This window comes from Camelina sativa, chromosome 2 (assembly GCF_000633955.1).
Source record: "Camelina sativa cultivar DH55 chromosome 2, Cs, whole genome shotgun sequence".
In the NCBI taxonomy this organism is placed as follows: Eukaryota; Viridiplantae; Streptophyta; class Magnoliopsida; order Brassicales; family Brassicaceae; genus Camelina; species Camelina sativa.
The window spans coordinates 19,365,099-19,383,306 of NC_025686.1; the positions used below are offsets into that span (position 1 = coordinate 19,365,099).

General features: G+C 38.1%; 4 protein-coding genes across 4 annotated transcripts; 1 reads left to right on the forward strand and 3 right to left on the reverse strand.

Moving 5' to 3' along the window:
* LOC104754188 (glutathione S-transferase T3-like) lies at nucleotides 7,164-8,096 on the reverse strand. The gene has a single exon (XM_010476325.1). It carries the CDS (start codon nucleotides 8,094-8,096, stop codon nucleotides 7,164-7,166), a length of 933 nt encoding a protein of 310 aa, XP_010474627.1.
* LOC104729757 (asparagine-rich protein) lies at nucleotides 9,986-12,586 on the forward strand. Its single transcript, XM_010448758.2, has 5 exons — nucleotides 9,986-10,913; nucleotides 11,021-11,121; nucleotides 11,229-11,312; nucleotides 11,957-12,067; nucleotides 12,202-12,586. The coding sequence occupies exons 1-5, from the start codon at nucleotides 10,175-10,177 to the stop codon at nucleotides 12,241-12,243; spliced, it is 1,077 nt and encodes a 358-aa protein (XP_010447060.1). The 5' UTR covers nucleotides 9,986-10,174; the 3' UTR covers nucleotides 12,244-12,586.
* Nucleotides 13,174-14,750, reverse strand: LOC104729747. The gene is made up of 5 exons (XM_010448747.2): nucleotides 14,411-14,750; nucleotides 14,092-14,173; nucleotides 13,899-14,001; nucleotides 13,558-13,747; nucleotides 13,174-13,475 (listed from the first exon to the last, which is right to left on the reverse strand). Exons 2-5 carry the CDS (start codon nucleotides 14,170-14,172, stop codon nucleotides 13,460-13,462), a joined length of 390 nt encoding a protein of 129 aa, XP_010447049.1. The 5' UTR covers nucleotide 14,173; nucleotides 14,411-14,750; the 3' UTR covers nucleotides 13,174-13,459.
* Nucleotides 16,412-17,686, reverse strand: LOC104754189 (probable transcription factor At4g01260). Its single transcript, XM_010476326.1, has one exon. It carries the CDS (start codon nucleotides 17,684-17,686, stop codon nucleotides 16,733-16,735), a length of 954 nt encoding a protein of 317 aa, XP_010474628.1. The 3' UTR covers nucleotides 16,412-16,732.

Below are 18,208 nucleotides of genomic sequence, written 5' to 3' on the forward strand. Positions count from 1 at the left end.
TCTCTGGCGTAGCTGAGGGTTTGGTTGATGAGTTGCAGAGAGGGTACCTCCTTGCACGGTGCGGTTTTTTTAGCTTTTTGGAACACAACTAACTAACCCGTCTTTGACTTCCCACTACGGGTGCTCCTCGTTTACATATATGTTAACAGTTCTTGATCAGAAGAGAAGAGTAACATCTCACGAACCTCGCTGATTGAGAGATGATCATATGTTTTCTCGCTGCATCCAGCTATTTCGTCTCTACAGATAACAAAATGAGATTTTTAAAGTCATGGCAATGAGCTAAATAAGAGAAAGGGTCATCAATGAAACCTATGCATTTCTTTTTTACCTAATAGTTTTTGCCAAGAGAGATCCATGAAATTACACAAAAGTCTCATCAGGAGCGGTCTGTTCTAGCACTCAACACACGGTTATAGGCACCTTTCATGAAGGATTGCTCGAGCTCAACCGCATGCTTGATGCAATGATTCTCCAAGGTTGCAGAGGAAAGTATGATACGGTCCATCAAACGTATTATCGTAGAAGAGGGCCACGTCAGCAGGAGGAGGGAAAAGAAGCTGAGCTGGTCAAAGGCTGTTGACTGAAGAAAAACTTGGAAGGAGGAAGAGGGTTTGCAGTTGGAAGGAGGAGAGTTGGAATAAAGAGACGTTGTATCGTTTTGAATTCATTATGTTGATTTTTAGTGAGAGAAACTTGGGAGGATTGAATCTAGCGATGTGCTAGTGTGAGAGAGAGAGATCTATTTTGTTCTGAGAGAATTCCGATATCGAGATTACAATCTCTATATTCTCTTATTCATTCTATTTGCAAAGTATTATTCATTCTATTATTCTCTTATTCATTATTGAGCTCTGAACAGAGCTACGGTTCCGGATAAGTTCCCCATTCCTGTCATTGATCAGCTTCTCGATGAACTCCATGGAGCAGTGATATATTCGAAGATTGATTTAAGGTCTGGATACCACCAAATCCGTATGTGTGAGGAAGATGTAGCTAAGACTGCTTTTCGAACTCTGGAAGGTCATTACGAGTTTCTTGTCATGCCCTTTGGCTTGACTAATGCCCCTGCGACATTCCAGGCTCTGATGAACAAGATCTTTAAGCAGTATTTGAGGAAGTTTGTGTTAGTATTTTTTGATGATATATTGATATATAGCGAGAATGTGGAGGCTCATGTGCGTCATTTGACAGTGGTTTTGCAAATCTTGGCATCTCATCAGTTGTTTGCCAACAATAAGAAGTGTCTGTTTGGTGTGATGCAGGTTGAGTATTTAGGTCACATCATATCCTGCTTGCGACGGATATGGTTAAGACAGAGGCTATGCTTTCATGGCCAACACCTACCACTATCAAACAGCTACGCAGGTTTCTAGGCTTAACGGGGTACTATCGTAAGTTTGTACAAGGTTATGGGTCTATAGCTCGTCCTCTCACGGAGTTGCTTAAGAAGGACCAATTTGGTTGGTCTTCAGCGGCTCAACAGGCCTTTGACGCTTTGAAACGAGCAATGGCTAGTGCTCTGGTTTTAGCTTTGCCTGACTTTACTAAGACGTTTGTTATTGAATCTGATGCTTCAGGTACTGGTGTGGGAGCGGTTCTGTTGCAGGACAAACGTCCCATTGCTTATTTTAGTCATGGTCTTACTTCTCGAGAGCAGTTAAACCGGCGTATGAAAGGGAGTTAATGGTGATAGTATTGGCGGTTTTGAAATGGAAACACTACTTACTTGGACGTTCGTTTGTTGTTCATACGGATCATAGGAGCTTAAAGTTTCTTTTGGAACAACGTGGGGTTAATATGGAGTATCAACGTTGGTTGACGAAGTTACTTGGTTATGATATGGACATTGTTTACAAGCCAGGGGTGGATAACAAAGCTGCTGATGGTCTTTCTCGAATTCCACATTCAGCATCACACTCCTTGTTGGCTTTGACTGTTCCGTCGGTGTTACAGTTGCAGGATTTGTACAAGGAGATTGATAAAGATGAGAAGATTCAGGCCATGATCACGCAGTTACAATCTTCTGCTACTAATCGAGGACATTACTCGTTGGTCAATGGTCGCTTGTGGTATAAGAGGAGGTTGGTCATACCACAATCATCGTCTTTTCTACCTCTTATTCTTCATGAATATCATGACAGCAAGGTTGGAGGTCATGCGGGCATTTTTAAAACACTGAAACGTATTCAGGAGTATTTCCATTGGGAGGGCATGTATGGTGATATCCAACGTTATGTTCAGTCCTGTTCGGTGTGTCAGACGCACAAGTATTCCACATTGGCACCGGCAGGATTATTACAGCCCTTACCCATTCCAACTGCGATTTGGGAGGATGTTTCTTTAGACTTTATTGAGGGCTTACCTACTTCAGGTGGCATGAATGTGATATTGGTGGTGGTTGATCGCCTCAGTAAAGCTGCACATTTCCTGGGTTTAAAACACCCTTTTAAGGCTTTGGATGTGGCTAATGCGTTTGTGGAGGGTGTTGTTAGGTTGCATGGATTTCCAAAGTCTATTGTTTCAAACAGGGATCGCATTTTCTTGGACTGCTCTGTTTCGTGTGGCAGGGACCAAGTTGAAGTATAGTACGGCGTACCACCCGCAGACTGACGGTCAGACGGAGGTCCTGAACCGTTGTCTTGAGACTTACTTGTGTTGCTTTGCGTCTTCTCACCCTCGGACTTGGCAGAAATATTTGGCATGGGCAGAGTACTCTTATAACACCTCATTTCATTCTGCGATCAAGTCATCCCCATTTAAATTGGTGTACGGTAGAGATCCTCCTCGTCTCTTACCCTTCGAGGCTGGTTCTACAGAGGACTGGGAACTAGAGGTTCAGTTGCGAGAGCGTGATTTGATGCTCCACCGTATTCGTGATAACCTTGTGCGGGCTCAGGAGATTATGAAGAAGCAGGCGGATAAGAAGCGTCGTGATGTGGTGTTCGCTGTGGGTGATCGGGTGTACTTGAAGTTACAACCTTACCGTCAGATGTCAGTGGTTCGTCGGAACTGTTAGAAGCTGGCGGCCAAGTTTTATGGACCGTTTGAGGTTATTGAACGTGTCGGAGCGGTTGCCTATCGTGTGAAGTTGCCTGATAACTGTAAGATTCATAACGTTTTCCATGTTTCGCAGTTGAAGGCAGTGGTGGGTGATCATCATCTGCTTCAGGACGGTGAACCTCCGGAGCAGCTTGAAGAGGACGTGATTTATCCTCAGTCTGTGATGGCAGTACGTTATAATTCCACTGATGGTCGTGAATTGTTGGTTAAGTGGGAAGGTAAACCGGCTGAGGATAATTCGTGGGTGCTGTCCAAGGAGTTCGTTCGTCAGTTTCCTGCTTTCAAGCTTGAGGACAAGCTTGTTCTCCGGAATGGGAGTATTGATACGGTCCATCAAACGTATTATCGTAGAAGAGGACCACGTCAGCAGGAGGAGGGAAAAGAAGCTGAGCTGGTCAAAGGCTGTTGACTGAAGAAAAACTTGGAAGGAGGAAGAGGGTTTGCAGTTGGAAGGAGGAGAGTTGGAATAAAGAGACGTTGTATCGTTTTGAATTCATTATGTTGATTTTTAGTGAGAGAAACTTGGGAGGATTGAATCTAGCGATGTGCTAGTGTGAGAGAGAGAGATCTATGTTGTTCTGAGAGAGTTCCGATATCGAGATTACAATCTCTGTATTTCTCTTATTCATTCTATTTGCAAAGTATTATTCAGTATATCATAAATCTATCAAAGTAATTTCAGTTCCGTGTGGAAATTATTCAGCAATCCTGTTCTGAACAAGCAGTCGCAGTAGGTTCAGACCAAGAATTAGATGATCTTGCTGAGAGGGCGGAAGATGTCTCCTGGTACATGAACAAAAGAACACACTTTAGCATTGCATCCAATTGAGAGGTGATACAAGAACATGAAGATAGATTATAGATATATCCCCTGAACTTCAGCAATGTCTCTTGGCTTTCTAACCAAAAATTTGACTCACAATGAAGAAGATAAGCTTACTAGCAATAGCCAATTCCTGGAGCTGAATTAGGAGTATTCTCAAACAAAGGCGGTAGACTTGTGAACTTAGTCAGAAGAACCTGAATAAAAGAAATGAAACAACCACTAAATTACAAAACCAGACACTGATATTTTCAAAACTTGAGCATAGTGTAGCTCAGACACCTTTGACATTGCTATATCCACGAGTTAATCTATTATTGAATGTTTGCCAACAAAAAAAATATCTATAATTGAATTAGGGTTAGAAAAGGAAACAAATACCTTAAGCTGAGACAAGAGATTAGTACATAAATCGAAATCTTTTCTTGTAAACGCAGCTTTAAAACCTTTCGAACTGCTGAGAAACCTCCGAATCCATCTCACTCTCTCTCTATCTCTATGAATTTCTCTGTGAAACTAAATTAACTCAATTGGCTGAGTTGAGGAAGAAAAAAAAATAAGAAGACGACGAAGATTTGTTTGGGCCGTTAGTTTAATCTCAAATATAGTGGGGCTTGAAATGATAATAAAGCCCAATAGAAGCTTCTCGGGTTCTTTTTGTACGTGTTAACTAGACAGGAGAGAAGTCGTGAACTTGTGATGCTGACACACTCGCACTCTCTTCTTTCTCGTCAACAACGCGTTTTTGGTGTTTGGTCCACAATCCTTAGCCTCTAAGACAAATCAACCCTATTTTTTTTTTCCAATAAATTATTACTTTCTAAAAAAAATATCTTAAAAAGAAATACTAATTGTCACTATTATTGACAAAAAAATCTCATATCTAAAAGTCTGCCACGTCAAAATCCGAAATTGTGTTCTTCCAGACCGCGTCTTCGCTACCTGCCCCGCCGCTGTGATCGATCTCACTCGTTCGATTTTCTTATGCAACAATTAATTAAGAAAATAAAAAGAAAAAAACATCAGACAGAACAGAAGTTTTTTTTTTGGGGGTTAACTGTTAGGGCATCCTTAATGGGAGAACTATTTTTCATGTTTTTAGATTAAATATATTGTGTAAATAATCTAAGATCAGTTGTTAAGATCATAGAGAAAAAAAATAGGAGAACTAATTATGGTGTTCTTCGAATAAATATAAAGTGAAAATAATGTAAGATCAGTAGTTAAGATCTTTTGTTAAAAAACTAGTTATTGGGAGAACATGTTTAAGATCATAAGATTTAATAATATAATATTTATAAACATTTTACAAATTATGAAAACTTATAAAATAACATTTAAATTGCTTACTTATAAACTTGTAAATAAAATGTAAAAAAAGAAACAAACATATTACTTAATTAATTATAGCAGATAAACATCTTATTTAATGAATAAATAGTTTAATTTCCAAATTTATTCCATATATGCTCTATCAAATCCTCCTTTAATTTCTGATGTGCTTGTCTATCACGAATTATAGTATGGCCATCACCTAAACCCTCAAGATTTGAAGGCATATTTACTGAAAACGAAAGATCTGGAGTAATTCCGGTTCCATCTTCTTGTTGGAATTCTTGTTCGTCATAGAGCGTGTATGAATCTCGTTCATCTTCGACAATCATATTATGGAGTATGAGACATGCTCTCATAATATATGCAATCTTACCCTTTGACCATAAAAGAGATGGATTTTTAATCATGGCGAATCTAGATTGCAGGACTCCAAATGCACGCTCAACATCTTTTCGTGCACCTTCTTGTTTTTCTGCAAACAAACGATGTTTCGGATGTTGTGGTTGTGGGATGGATTTAACAAATGTCGCCCATTCCGGGTAAATACCATCCGTCAAATAGTAAGCCAAATTATACTCATTTCCGTTGACATAGTACGTAACTTCAGGAGCTCGACCGTAAATAATGTCATTAAATACTGGTGACTGATCAAGAACATTTAAATCGTTACAAGTACCTGGAGCTCCAAAAAATGCGTGCCATATCCAGAGATCTTGTGAAGCTACCGCCTCCAAAACAATTGTTGGTTTACCGGTGCCTCGTGAATACATGCGAAACCGTCGGCGAAATTGCCTCGTCGTGTAAGTCGGATTATCACTAAAATAATCGTTCCATAAACGTTTGTGGCCTTCTTCCCGTTGTCTATCGATATAAATACGTGTAGATGGTTCCTCCAAAATATCCTCTTCAGCAGCTTCAAATTGATTATTAAATTGCTCTTGAAAAAATTGGTTCATACTATCATTATTTGGATCATAATGGTAGTGAAATTTGTTTGAAGAAGATGCCATAGCAAAGAAGAAGAGAAAGAAGTATTTGTTTTGGGTAAGAAAGAATGAAATATTTTATTTTGGTTATAGAAGGAAATATTTTTGTTGTAGAGAGAAGCAAATGTTTGTGTTGGTGCAAGGAGCAAATGTTTCTCATCTCATATATACAAGTGAACAAACTAAAATCCAAAGAAGGCAAAGACATAGCAAACATCACGGGTTCATTCACGAGTACATAGCAACATCACAGGTTCAAAAGAAGGCAAAGACATAGCAAACATCACGGGTTCATTCACGAGTACATAGCAACAACCACCACACATCACGGGTTTGTTAATACTAAAGCAAACAACATCCAAAAGCAAACAACAACATCCACACATCACGGGTTGATCATTACTTGAGCTGGTTCACTTGGTCAGTCAGCTGGATCACTCGGTCCTTGAGCTGGATCACTTGATCCTTGAGCTGGATCACAAGTACCTTGAGCTGGATCACTTGGTCGTTGAGCTGGATCACTTGTTCGTTGAGCTGGTTCAGTTCAGCTGGATCATTTGGAACCTGGTTCCGGAGGCTTGTGAATCCAATCGCAGGAGCTGGTTCCGGAGGATAGTAACCGGTCTCAGCCTCCTCTTCTGACTCAATACTATAGTCTAATGGGCTGTTTATACCATAGTCATATTCACGGTCCATGCTTTCTTCAACCTGAAACCGAAACACATATATAAGTTCATGAAAAACATATAGCATATTAACATTGATATGGATTCACGGGTTCATATATAGCATATTAAAACAGTGAACAACAAACATAAACATTGATTCATTCTAAACATTGAATCAAATATAAAACATCCACATTCATGAAAAACATATAGCATAGATTCATTCTAAACATCGCTTAAACAAAACAAGATTGACAAACATCCGCATACATAGTTAAAAAAACATAGTTAAAACAGTTCCGCCATTAGCTTCTTCTTCAATGCTTTTTCATCTTCGTCTAGGGTTTCATTCTTGGCAATGAGAGTGTCAAGAATGGACATCTTTTGGAGTTGTTTCATGCCCTCTAAATCCTTCTGTTTTATCTCCCACATGTGACTAAACTCCGCAGATGGTGCAGCCTTCTCTTTGCCTTTGTTCCTTACTCTTTTCGTTGCCTTGATGCCCGCGGGTCTGCTCTCGTGCTCACCAACGACAGAACCCGTAGATGGTGCAGCTTCATCAGCTTTTCTCTTGTTAGAACTGGTTGTCCTCGGAGTGGGGTTCATAGCCTCGAGACTTGTCCATTTCTGTTCATAGCGTAGAACATTCCAAGCATACTCCATACCGAACTTCTTCTTGTACAGGTTAGTGTAGATTTGGTGAGCATTTTGTAAAACATCTAGATCGTTCATCCCACTAGCTCTCTCACTCTCTGCCTCTGCAAAAGCTCCACAGAACTTGCTCACATCCTTACTGATTTTTTGCCACCTTTGTCTACAATGGTCAGGGCGCCTAGGCTCAGCACCATCACGGACATGATTACTTGTTTCGTAGTAGTCTCCTATACGGATCCAAAAGGACCCTGACTTTTGCCCATTCCCAACAACTGCATCCTTCGATGTGTTTAACCAGCCGCTTATTAGGACTAAGTCATCTTGGGTGGACCATAGCCTTCTCTCCCTTCGCTGTTCTGCTGTCTCTTCTGTTTGACTAGGAGCTTCACTCGGCTGTGAACTTGGTTGTGAACTTGGCTGTTCACTCGGAAGTGAACTTGGTTGTGAACTAAAATAAGGAATTTGAGAGGAACCAATGTTTACATTGGGAGCAAAGCTATCATATGGGAAGTTAAGAAGGCTAAAGTAGGGTTGAGACTGATTGTTAGGAGTATTGTTTGATTCCATAGCAATCAGAATTAAACAAAGAAAAGATATTGTTCGAAGGTAGATGTTAGAAGAGAAGTAAAAGTTATGATAGATTGGAAGAAAGAGCCAAAAAGAAGGATGATAGAAGAGAAATAAAACAAGATGGACTTAAGAAGCAAAGCGGTTTGACGAAAATATAGAGAAGTTAAGAAGCCATCATTTAATCAAAAGTTAGGAGTTGTTAGGGAGTTTTAATTGTAAATAACAACAACCTACTTCAATCAAATCAGTAGTAAATAAAAGTCATTTACTATTTTTTCTAAGTAAATCATTCAAAGATTTGTTAACTACTCAACTATATTTGGTGAAGCATTAATAAGTTTCAAACCTATCACAAGTTTGAATATTTTTTTCAGTTTCACAAGTTTGAAAATTTTTCAAATTTTTGACAGTTTTAAAAATAGCAGACAGTTTCACAAGTCCTTACACACACTCAAACCTACAGAACAAAACTACAATCACAACGACAAGTCAAATCTAACCAAAACTAAGAGACATACAAACAAACCAAATGATAAAACATCCGACACCACAAAACGAAACCAAAAACAGACCAAAACAAAGATGGTGAGACAGACATACCAAAACAAAGAAACACTTACTTGACAGTAACTATGTCTAACATCCGACACCACAAAATGAAACCAATACCAAACCAAAACAAATATGGTGAGACATAAAGACCAAAACAAAGAGACACTTACTTGACAACAACAATGTCTAACATCCGACACCACAAAACCAAACCATAACCAATTATAATCACAGAATAAACACTAATATCACAACTCAATTCAAGAATCCAACCTTGCGACTAACCTTTATCTTTCGAGCAAACGCAGATTTCTTGAAGAATCCGGTGTAGTTTCCACTTGTTGACCTCACCTACAAACTCCGAGACAAAGAAATTTCAAGTTTAATTCATCAGTTTTATTGTTGATACAAAAATCTAAATACAACTCTCGGAATTCAATCATAGATAGATATAGATTAATCCCAAATCCTATACTATAATCGTATAATGATTAATCCCAAATCCTGTACTACACTGAAACCTAATCGTTTACCCTAAACCGAAATCTTACAGATTTGAGATTAACCCTAAATCGATAAAACCTAATTCAAAGATTGAAAGAGGAAACGACTGTGACAAACCTTCTCTGTATGACCGGAGATTTGCCCGACAAAGGAGAGGAGGAGACAAAGGCGAGTCGATTTTGATTTTGATTTCGATCGAGATTTGGTTTCGATTTGCCAAAAGCCGGACAACGGAAACGACGGAGACAACGACGGAGACAAGGAAGGAATAGGACGGAACTAGCTAAGATCCTTTCGATTTTGGTGTTTATATTGCCGGAAAATGGAGCTTCGGCGGCAAGGATGGCGAGAACGAAGCTGTCGCCTTTTCCAGAAGAGAAAGAAACCCTAGACACGATTTGCTGCGAATGAAAGAAATGAAAAAATTAGCCTTCTCTCCCTTATTTTTTCGACCAATCAGAGGAGAGGAAAAATATTAGAACACCCTTTGGATCAGTTCTGAACCAAGATCAAAAATATTGATCTAAGCCCACTATTTCTTATTTTTATTATTTATTGGGCTTAGAACAGGGGAAAAGTTATCCCATTAAAGATGGCCTTAAGTATCCTTTGTACTATTTTAATAGTTATCCATATTTAATAAAGGAACTTACTTTTTACTAATCCACTTTGTCAGATTCACACGCAACCTTGAAAAGCCCAAAAAAAAATTAAAGAAAAGGGGTAGTGTGAGTTGTGACGTTCCTGGAAATTTCTACTGGATGACACAGTTGCTCCAATTAAAAGCGTACAACTTTTTTCTTCATTCTTCTTTTTTCGTTTATAAATATTTTTCTCACCCAATTTTCACCAATTTCCTCTACTTAAAAACCAACCCCTGCTGATCTCCAAATACACTTCATCAAAAACCTTCACCCAAAAAGATCGCGTAAAGCTTTCAACTTTTTGTTAATCTCAGATCGCAAAAATCAGGATTTTTTTTCCTTCTTGTAAAAGATCAAACAGAGAAGAAGAAGAAGATGGAGAATAATCAGCAATCTTTTTGGCAGTTCAGCGACCAGCTGAGAGTTCAGACACCAAATCTAGCGAACCTGTCGCTCAACGACTCGATCTGGAGCACCAACTCCGTCTTCAAAGAGCGTCGAAACTTAGACATCGCCGCATCCGCCGACAAGAACAACAACAGCCAGATCGACTATTATCTGAACCAGAATCAGAAGAAGAAGACAGGTTCCGACTCCAACTGGAGCTGGAAGTCATCTTCTGGTCCAAACAACGACAACATGGGTTTGGGTTTCGGACCCGTGGGATCAAAATCCGCCGTCGATGATTTAAACCCAATCGACAGATTCAACACCCCGTTCAACGACACCTGGAAATTCAACTCAGTCAACGTCAACGTTAACGGTTACGCACCACCGTCAGGCGCCGTTAACGGAGACTTCAACAAAGGGGTTTACACGTCGATGAACAAGTATGGGTATAACGTGAATCTAATAAAGCAAGGCAACAACAAGGACAAAGGAGTCGATGAAGATCATCCTAATCATCATCATCATCAGGTTCAGAAAGGTGGGAAGAAGAACAGGAAGAACAATAGCCAGAGGAACGAAGACGACAAGATTAATAATGGTTTGGACAAGAGGTTTAAGACTCTTCCTCCAGCAGAGGCTTTGCCGAGAAACGAAACCATTGGTGGTTACATCTTTGTCTGCAACAACGATACCATGGAAGAGAATCTCAAACGCCAGCTTTTCGGTATTCACCTCATCTCTTTACTCTCTCTCTCTCTCACAATCTCTCTCTCTCTATATATATATATATTTGTGTTTCTGATATTATTTTTGGGGATGTAATTTGTTTAGGGTTGCCACCAAGATACAGGGACTCGGTGAGAGCGATAACTCCGGGACTTCCTCTGTTTCTTTACAACTACTCCACTCACCAACTTCATGGAATCTACGAGGTTTCCTTTTGCACAGCACAATCTTTCGTGTTTTTCTTTTTACATTCCGACGAATTGGATACTTATAGAAGAATGGTTTAAAAATGGGATTAACAAATAAAATTCAGGCAGCTAGCTTCGGAGGAACAAACATTGAGTTGAATGCTTTTGAAGACAAGAAATGTCCAGGCGAATCTCGCTTCCCTGCTCAGGTACTATACATACTACTGCTACGTTTCTATAAGCTCTTCTTGTCTATAGGCTTGGGCAAAGTATCCGAATCCGAAGATTCGATCCGAAACCCGATCCAAAAAACCCGATCCAAATCCGTATCCAAAATTGTAAAATACCCGAACGGGTTCTAAATCTTTAAATCCGAAAACCCGAATCTGAACCCGATCCGAACCAAACTCCGAACGGGTATCCGAATATACCCATATTATTAATATATAGTAGTAATATATTAGTAATATTTATAATTTTAATAATATAAGTATCCAAAATATTTAGATTTTTAGATATTTTCGATAATTTGAAGTATTTAAACTGTATATTAGTAAATTTGGTAAAAAATACTCTACATTTTCAGATATATTACGTATTATTGAATAATTTAGACTAAATTAGATACTTAAAATTTGAATTTTGTGAACTTCGGGTAATCCGAATCCGAACCCAAAATATCCGAACCGAATCCGATCCGAACCCAAAGTATAGAAATACCCGAACGGGTCCTATACATCTAAATCCGAAAACCCGAAAACCCGAAATACTCGAACCGAACCCGAATGCCTAGGAAAGTGTGTTTTAGGGATTTCTAACAAAATTTTGGGGTTTATTTTCAAAAAAAATAAAGGTTAGGGCCATAACGAGGAAAGTGTGTTTGCCACTGGAAGAAGATTCTTTCCGACCCATTTTGCACCACTACGACGGTCCTAAGTTCCGGCTCGAACTCAGTGTCCCTGAGGTACTCTTTTTTTTTTTTTTCCTTCATAACTCAAATCTATTAGTAATGAAAAAAAAAAAAAATCAATCTATTAGTATGGCTTTTTGCCACTTCTTGTGTGTTTTCATTCATTCAAAGTCTTTATGTTTTGGCAGGTTCTTTCTCTATTGGACATTTTTGCTGACCAAAACCCTTGAAGTTAGTATACACTAATGAAGAACACTAAATAGTGGTTTGTTGGTTACTTGAAATCCAGAAAGAGAGGGAGAGTGAGAAAGATACCCGATTATATATATATTTACATTATAAGGAGGAGTATTAATAATTGTCTGAAGCAATGGTATCGTATTACTACTAGTTTATGGGTTTCTTTACTACAAGTGTTTCCCAGAAACCAGAACGTATGGGAGATTAGAGGATATGCTATTTTTGTGTGGGATGGATGAAGAATACATCTCCACTTTGTTTTGTGTAAATTAATTAAATAAAAAAACATTGTGTACAACCCAAGATACGGAGAAATGAGATGAACTCTTGTTATCCATTTGTGTTTTCTTCTGTTATTATTGATCTCTTCTTCTCACCCTAATCTATCTTAATTTTCATTTTAAACTATTCGAAATTATAAATGAGAGCGTGTGTGAGAGAGACTTGATCATGTTAATTTTGTTTCTCTTCTTCTCTAAGGGTGGGTGATTCTTGGTTATGATAACATGTTCATTGATTCATAGTGGAGCTTCTAGTGACCGAGACGTACTATGGATGGTCTAAGCCTTGACAACCCGTAAAATCTTGCTTCTCTAGCCTATATGAGTTTAAAATATATATAAAAATAAAATAAAAGAAAGTACCTACTTTTTGAAGAAAATACATTTGGTGCAAGTAGATTATTTCTTCTTCTTCTTCTTCTTCTTCTTTTCCACATTCCATGATTATTAGGCTACATAGCATATGTTTTGGTATATGCATGCATGATCTTAGACTAGTCACTACATATATTTCCCTCAATAACTGAGGCAAAACATATGATCGTGGAACAATTTAGATAATACTATGTGATCTGTTTTCTTAACAACAATTGAGAGAATAGCATTTTTCTCTATTTCCTGCCTAACCAGACACTGCTGTACCAAGATCAATTATGTCGTACCAATTTGAACCAAGAGTTCCGGCAAATTAAAATTCTCACACCAAAGATCTACATAATCGATATGTCAAGCACAAGCATATCTGGCGATGGACAAAAGACAAAAAGGCAGAAGAAACAATGAGATGTTATATAAAACGATAACACTGCATGGCATAATCGGGAAGATCATCTTATAAAAATTAAAGAAACTAAATCTCTGTTCCGAGCTAGTCTGAGCCACACCGACCAGAACCGAGCAAAACAGTGGACATGAGATGCCGAGTTCACTTGGACCGCCTCCTTCAAACACGAAAGAAATGCATGAGTATTAAGCATGGGATACACAAAGCGTTAACTCTTTAGACTCTGTACTAAGTAAAACCTTTTCCGTGATTTCTTTTTTGAATTCTTGTTGCAGATTTCAGACAGAATCTCCTCAGTGCCTATAGTACCATCTACATGCGTTTCCACCAAGTTACAACTATCCAAAAGGCTGAGTTGATGAACAACACTTGGGGCAAGACAAGTATCATCTTCTATCTTTTTTCTTACATTCTCCATTAGCACAAGCCCTGCGATATGTACCATACTTAAATCAAAGATGAAAAGCTTCACCTTCACAAGAAGTAACTATTCACGGTGTTTAACAGACAGTAACAAAGTTCAGTTGGATAGTGCGACATTTTCAAAAACAAGGGAGTCTCGGAAGTTAGAAGAGAGAACCTAGAGCTCGGAGCAACTTAAGATCAAATTTGTCAGCTAGTTCTTGGTGACCACTTATTATGGCGCGTTGAGTGGCTAACTTCTTTAAGCTGATGAGCAAATCCTGAAAAATTAAAAACATTGATCAATATGTTTGCTTGACTGAGGAAAGAAGGAGAATTGATGGCTTTGTATATATATATTAATATATTACCAGTTCAGATTCTGAGAGAGAGCAAAACCAAGTGAGATCATCCGTCCTATTGTTCTTCAAGATTTGGCTCAATTCCTCCATCCTAATAGAAGAAGAGCATCCAAGATATTCACATAGATTTAGAGTTGTAAAACCATTCACTGCACAAGGGTAGAGACAAGAGATACCCTTCTTTCTAATCCTAATATATATATGCGCAAATACTTTACTAAACTAATGGGAAAAGTTAAGAAAACCTTAGCTAACAAGAGTCTAAGAGGAGGTAAGCATTATTAACTGACTAACACACCATACATATATAAAATCAATCGTTACTCACCTTAACCGAATCAAACAGACTCAGATGATGAAAAAAGGCCTATCCTCCTCGAGTGGACTTAGGGGAGACAAGAGCGATGTAAACGATAAACCCTGATTAGAATTTCTGTTTTTTATGCAAAGAAGAGAAGATGAAGAGATACACTACTCTGAAACGAACGTCGTCGTTTCAAATTTGTACGTATATATATATATATATATGCTGAAACAACGTTTTGGCTTCCCTTGACTAATAGAGAACTTAAAAGTGTGACATTCGGTTTGGCAGAAACCTATTAAACCGGGCCGACAATTTCGGTTTTCCGTTTCAAATCAAATCTGTGAGAGTTTGTAAACCGATCCGCGAATTTTATATATATATATATATAATTATATATCATCTGTTACACGCCTCTGTAATCAAATCAAATCAAACCAACCAAACCATATACGACAACTTTTCTTTCAGTTTCTTGTTTCGTCTATTCTCTTCTTCTTCTCTAGGTTTCTTTTCTTCTTCTTTACGTTTCTTGTTTGGATCGCCGCCATTAGAGTTGCCGGAAGTTTCAGAGATTACAACCATTATGACGTTTGTTTGAAGTCAGTCAGCACAATAAATTGATTCAAAGCGAGTTCAAGTTTTTATCCAACAAATAAAATGGTATGTATTTACTATTGATAACCCATAATCCATCAATGTATCATTTTTTTACTAATTAATTAGTATAACGACCAGTTAAAAGTAAAGCAACTTGGTTCTGCTCCCAGACTATTTTCACATATCTGAACCAAGATTTCATTAATTTAATTTGTTCATATTCTGGAAGCACAATGGGTCTTGTTAAGTCAGAATGTGATATTGAAACTTCGTTAAACGTAGCTATAACTGAAGATTACATTAGAACTAGTTTACAGTTAATCCAGTTCGTTATCTTTTTTCTTTATTCATTTCATGATCTTGTTTATAGGTATATTCAGGTTGCAGACCTTTGCTTTTGTATCAAGTAGTCTTTATGTTTTATCAACTTGATATATGGTATAAATTCACAACTACCGTTTAACTAAACCGATTTGTTCAGCTGCAGATCCCTAAACCATGATTTCATATTTGCTAGAACCACCACTGGGATCTGTTATGTTTGTTCGTGATCACTTGTAGAGGAGTATAATAAATTCAAAAGCCAAGAAACAGTTGCCAAACCAACCAAGCGTCTCTTACAGCTTAAGAGTTCTATAGAAGACTAATTCTGTAAGAGTATTTTTATAAAAATGGTACCTTACATATTACATTGTGCAAAATGGTTACTCTTGAGGCTTAATCTCTAGCAGAAAACTAGACCGAAGCAAATCAAAATAGTTAGCCAAAGAAAACAAACCAAAAGTCGATTGTAATATACATGTGGTTGAATAACTTGGGTGTCTGTAGGAGTCATCATGATGAACTGACGAATAAAGCTGATAAGGTTACTTGGGTAGTTAAGGAAAGTGTTGCAAAACTTGCACGGATGTAATACCATATATAGATATCATCATTACATGGTCGTCTGGATTGTTTTGTAGTGCATAACCGAATTTTGCACCATACGATTTTACAGACTACAATATCAAATTTACATCATAAGATTATTACAGTATTGCAGCATACTGTGATCCGGCTAATGCACAGCGATATCAAAGTTAAGAAGTTAACAACGGCATCCAAGTCAGAGATCAAGATGATTATGCAGAATGATATCATAATGCAGGCATCATATCTAGTTATGTAAAACTTAAAAACTACGTGAGGAGTTTAGCATTTTAAATGTGTAGTCCACAGGAAAAAAAATAAGACCACAACTGAAAGCATATAAAGAAAACTATGTAGAGCATCTTAGAACTAAGCGCTAAGAGCTTGCTCACATAACAAGTTCATGTTAGGATATGCCTTTCCTATATTTATTTTATAAACGTAGCAATTTGGTTCCTCTTTGTTTTCCATTCGTGAGTCTTTGTACAGAAATTAAAGGAACGTGCGGCTTTCAAAAAGTTATATCTCAATATGTTTAGAACAGAAACTACTCTACTGAATCGAGTGTTTAAAGGCCATTCCAAGATATCAAAAACATAAAATATCAGTTCACAAAAAAGGAAGACAAAGGGGTCTTATAATACCCAGTCAAGTATCCAACAGAAGGAGCAAACACACAACATCCGACTGAAAAAAAACAAAATAGAACATAGCAAGACTAAAGTCTTAAACGCCAAAACGAACAAGTTCACAATGTTACCAAGAAACTAAAAGCCGCAAAATGCAAACTAAAAAGGGGTAAAAAACGTTCCACCAACAAACCACCCGCTTTTTCATCTACTTACCAGAAGTAGATCCACCATCTTGTTTGAACATCGTTTTAGATGCGTCCGCTAGTACGTCGATCTTCATAAGACAAAGCTCCTCATCCACGGACTTTATTTTCTTCATTTTTTCCTCCAACACTAGCTTCTTTGGTCCATCTTTGACCTTATCCCAACAAGCAATCCAAGCGACTTCATCTAAAAAAGAATTAGGATTCACAGACTTGTAGAGAGAGAAGATCTCTAGAGCAGAAGATAAGGAAGGGGTTATGACATGTCTCTGTGGCTTTTCGTTTTCTTCATCCTTGATTCTTCCTTCAAGCTGTTCTTGACGCACCTTCTTAGACTTACAAGGCAAGATACCATCAGTCCCCCAAATCTTTCTGGACAAATCGAAGCAAGTCTGGTCAAAAACTTTTGGAAACACGATCTGTTCTTCTTCAGTTATTCCCTTTTCAAGAGACTTGAGAATCTTTTCATCAAACTTTCTCCTCAAGTTCCGGACTTTGGTTACTAGCTGATCTTTAGAAGCATCGAAACTGAGTGATTTCTTCACGTATTCGTAGAAAGCATCCATATTCTCAGTAGGGTTTCCAGTCTTGGCAGTGAAGTCAATGATACGATGAAGCAAAAAGACATCATCATCTTCGCTGAAGATCCTAGCAAACAGATTCTGCTTTGGCTTTTCATCGCTTTTCAGATCCTCACTCGTCTTCATCTTCTTCTTACTCCCTTCCTCTGTTTCCTCCAAAGGACGCTTCGCCTTCGCCTTCGAGCTCTCCGGCAGAGTCTCCACGTGAGTAGGTGTGGTGGTTGTCTTCGAACCAGAATGCTTGCTCACGACAACATCATCGGAAGAAGAGTCAGACTCTTCACTAGAAGAAGAACCAGATTCGGAACCAGACTCTTCTTCGGATGAAGAAGCCACCGGAGGGTTCTCAATTTTTTCGGGCTGCTTTGGTGCCATGATCAATCTCTGCGCGCGGGTTGCAAGACTCTTCCACTTCTCTTTGCCTCTCTGTCAATTTTAGTTTGCTCTTTTGACGTTTTTTTATAGAATGAGAGTGACGCTTTAGGGTTCTTCTAGTGATATGTTTTAGTTGTACCCTTAGCCGTATATTGGAAACAGAATTAACATCAATTACAATTAGCAAACAATTTTGGAAATGAAAACTTTTTAACGGCTGGGATTAAATCTCGTTTTTGTGTAAAAAATTTAGGGCTAGGATTAGGTATATATATCTTTTAGTCTCTTCCGCTACCTTCGTATAGTTGGCATTTACTAGATTTTCATTTTTTCATTCTTCTATTTATTCCCACTAAAATTTTGAAAAAAAAGAAAAATCAAAAGCTTCGAGTCTTCGACCATCACGACATCATGTCTTTCCGTCTACCATCACCATATCCAAAAGCTTGGACTACACAAAGATCTTTCACCCGTAACCAAGTTCACGATTGTTACAGTTTTGTTTTTAATAAATCTTTGCAT